A 3456-nucleotide genomic window follows, 5' to 3' on the forward strand; every position below is an offset into this window, starting at 1 on the left:
ATGAGGACAGCAGTAATCCACTACTCCCTCCATTCCTAAAATATTTGTCTTTTTAGAGATTCAACTATGGACTATATACAAAGCAAAATGAATGAATCTACATTCTAAGTTATGTCTATATACATCCATATGTAGTTCATAGTGAAATATCTAAAAAGACAAATATTTAGGAACGGAGGGCGTACAATGCAAAACAAAACCCGGTGATCTATAACAGTCATCGAGCAGACCTACGACTCCAGTCTGCACCTCAGAAATACTCGAAAGCACATCTAATCCGCTCCCGAAATCTGAAACACTCAAAAGACCGAGAACAGCCTGTAGAAACAAGTTATGTAAACTAATAAGAGCAGAACATCCTTACTGAACCAACCCATTCAGCATTTCAGCTAGCATCTCTTAACCTCAAACAATCAACGGAATTTGTTGTCTCGTTCTAATAAAATGGGCGGGGGAAACCGCTTTTCATTTTTTTGTCAAATCATGGTTTGCCACGTTTGCATCTGGCAATTTGCCCCCTGCCATGATTCTTGTCCATTTCATCTGGGAGCATGCATACCAATCTTGAGATCGGTTCTTTGCAACCACCCACTCCTGGGAATGTTGAACTTGGAAATGATTTCCTTGGCATGTTTTCTTATGCAAGGATCAAACACAGTGACCAAACAGATGGCAAAAACCATCTACAAAAACACAACGAAAAACATGAAAGCAAGAAACATGTCATAACTGCACTCTTAACCAAGTGACTCCATCCCCATTAAGAAATATCCTATCTCTGCTATAAGGAACCATGAAGTGACCAAGATCTTGCCGTTATATAAACTGGAAAAACCTCCCTGAGGAGGGAACACCACCGATACTTAGCAGCTGTGACTACAAATTAGTATCACTTCTAGGCCTTTGACAAAAAAAAAACATTGATCAAAGATAAGTTGGTGTATAGCCAAGAAAATACAGGTTTTTTCAAGCTCTGTATTGCTGACATTGCATGTTTAACAGAACTAAAGTTTAATTAGGCTGAGACCACAACCATGAAAAATAACACTATAAACAGTAAAAAATGCAGATAAGCGAGGTCAGCAAAACCGACTGCAATGCAAAATAACGCCTGGGGATCTATAACAGTCATCAATTTTGGAATTGTGTGATGTTTCTGACCACAATGCAAAGAAAATAGGGATCCATTAATGAACAAACAAAAACTAGCAGATCAACAAGAACAGCAGTAATCCACCACAATGCAAAACAAAACCCGGTGATCCATAACAATTATCGATTTCAGACTCACGGCTCCAGTCTGTACCTCTGAAATATTCAAAAGCGCACCTAATCCACTCCCAAAGTCTGAAGCACTCAAAAGACCAAGAACATCCTGTACAAACAAGCTATGAAAACTAATAAGAGCAGAACATCTTTACTGAACTACCGCATTAAGCTAGGATCTCTTAACCTCACACTATTCGATGGAATCAGTGATCTCTCTTGCCGCAAAAACATTCTTACCACCAACACTCCAAAGTTTGCCGAATCTAGGACCCTAGCGTTGTTAATCATCGATACGGTTTCAGGTAAGCTCATCTGACTCGCATCAGTCGATCAGGTCCATCACCGCCTTTGTCACCTCCCTGGCAAGGTCGCTGCGGTGCAGCTCCACCTTCATCTGGGCCACCCTCTGCTTCTTGATCTTCTCGTCCAGCAAGCGTGCCTTGTCGTCGTCCATCTTTCCAAACTCCCGCTTGAACATGCCCGGGGCCCCCAGCTTCCTCACCTCCTCCGCGAGGTACGGGTACAACTCACACATCTCATCAAATCCCTTCGGCTCGTGGTTGTTCGCCTTGGCGGTGGCACCAGCAGTAGGGGCGGTAGCAGCGCGGGCCATGGATTTGTCACGGGCCCAGACGGTCTTGGAGAGGTCGAAGAGCCGGCGGTCGTGTTCTTTGGTCGGGAGCTCGTACTTCTTGGCGGCTGACACATACCGATGCTTGAGGCTTTTGACCTTCCCCTGGAGTTCCTTGCTGCTGTAGGCACGGTTGTCGAGCTTTCCGGCGAGGGCTTCGACCAGGGCGTCGGGCTGCGGCAGCACGCCGTGCTCCTTCTGGTGAGCGGCGAGGGCCTTGAGGATACGGACCTCATCGTTGGTGGACCAGACGCGGTGGAAAGCCAGGCGCGGCACCTTGACCTCCGGGCCCTTCGCCTGCTGCTTCACAGATGGCTTCGGCGGCGGCGCATCTTTGTCAGATCCGGAACCCCCATCCTCGTCGTCGTTGGAATTGTCGGAGTCCTCGCTCTGTCGCGCCGCCGGAGGGTCCTTCTTGGGGGCAGTGGTCGGGGCCGCGTGGGATGGCTCCTCCTCCTCCTCCTCTTCATCCTCGTCAGAGGCCTCGGACTCCTTCCCCTTCTGCGGCGGCGGAGGCGGGTTCTTGGGGGCAGGGGTACGAGAGACGGCGATGGTCTCTTCGTCCTCAGACTCGTGTGCGCCCGAGTGGGTCTCCTCAGATGAGGCAGCCGGCGGTGGCGGCGGCGGTGCCGACCTCTTCTCGCCGCGCTTCTTGCCCATGGTCGGAGAAGGTAGGGTTGAACGTTTGGCGGAAGAGGTGGGTTTTTTTTTTTTTTTTTGAGAGAGAAGGGGGAAGAGGTGGGTGGCGGCGCCGGACACGGTTGGGTCATACCTGGGCAAACGAGCCGGGCCAACCAGACCAGCCCGTGAGCACGCCAGCACGGCCCGTCATGGGTCTGAAACGGCACGATTATGAATTCCCTATTTGCCGCATTCTACCGCAGAGAGTCCCACTTTCGCACAGGGGATTCAGCATTCGGTCCATTTAACAGTACAACGCTTCCGGTTTTGGGAACCGTTTAGAGGTTCCCAGCCGGTTTGTTCTGGTTTTGAAAAACTTGTAGAAAGTTTCTGTAACGGTTTTTTTATTTCTTCTGTTTTTCCTATTTGCTTTTTTTCTTTTCTCTCATTTTTTCCCTTTCTTTTTTATCTTTTGTTTCTATTTCACTTTTTATAAATTTAAAATATGTGTAGAATTAGAAAATCATTTTAAGTTTGTTCGTGTCTTAAAAAAACCATATTTCAAAAAAATATCCACGGTTTAACGATTTTTTTTTCATAATTTTATAATTTGGTTCATATTTCAAAATTTGTTCACAATTCCGAAAATGTTCTCAGTTTCAAAAACAATTTGCAGATTCAAAAAATGTTCATCATATTATAATTTTGTACACAATTTGAAAAATGTTTTCAGTTTCAAAAATAGTTCGAAGATTTGAAAAATATTCACAATTTTGTAAACAAAAATATGAACTTGAAATTTATTCATATTTCAAAATTTGTTCACAATTCGAAAATGTTTACAGTTCCAAAATATGTTCACAATTCGAAAAATGTTCAGGGTTTCATTTTTTTTGCGGATTCAAAAAATGTTCAAAATTTTATAATTTTATTTA

At 44.9% G+C, this 3456-nt stretch overlaps 1 protein-coding gene across 1 annotated transcript; it reads right to left on the minus strand.

The window, feature by feature from the left end:
- Positions 1–1259: 1259 nt before the first annotated feature.
- LOC123411061 (nucleolar protein dao-5-like) lies at positions 1260–2616 on the minus strand. The gene has a single exon (XM_045103983.1). It carries the CDS (start codon positions 2558–2560, stop codon positions 1592–1594), a length of 969 nt encoding a protein of 322 aa, XP_044959918.1. The 5' UTR covers positions 2561–2616; the 3' UTR covers positions 1260–1591.
- Between the last annotated feature and the right edge of the window lie 840 nt (positions 2617–3456).

The sequence above is a fragment of the Hordeum vulgare genome, chromosome 7H (genome assembly GCF_904849725.1).
Source record: "Hordeum vulgare subsp. vulgare chromosome 7H, MorexV3_pseudomolecules_assembly, whole genome shotgun sequence".
NCBI lineage: Eukaryota > Viridiplantae > Streptophyta > Magnoliopsida > Poales > Poaceae > Hordeum > Hordeum vulgare.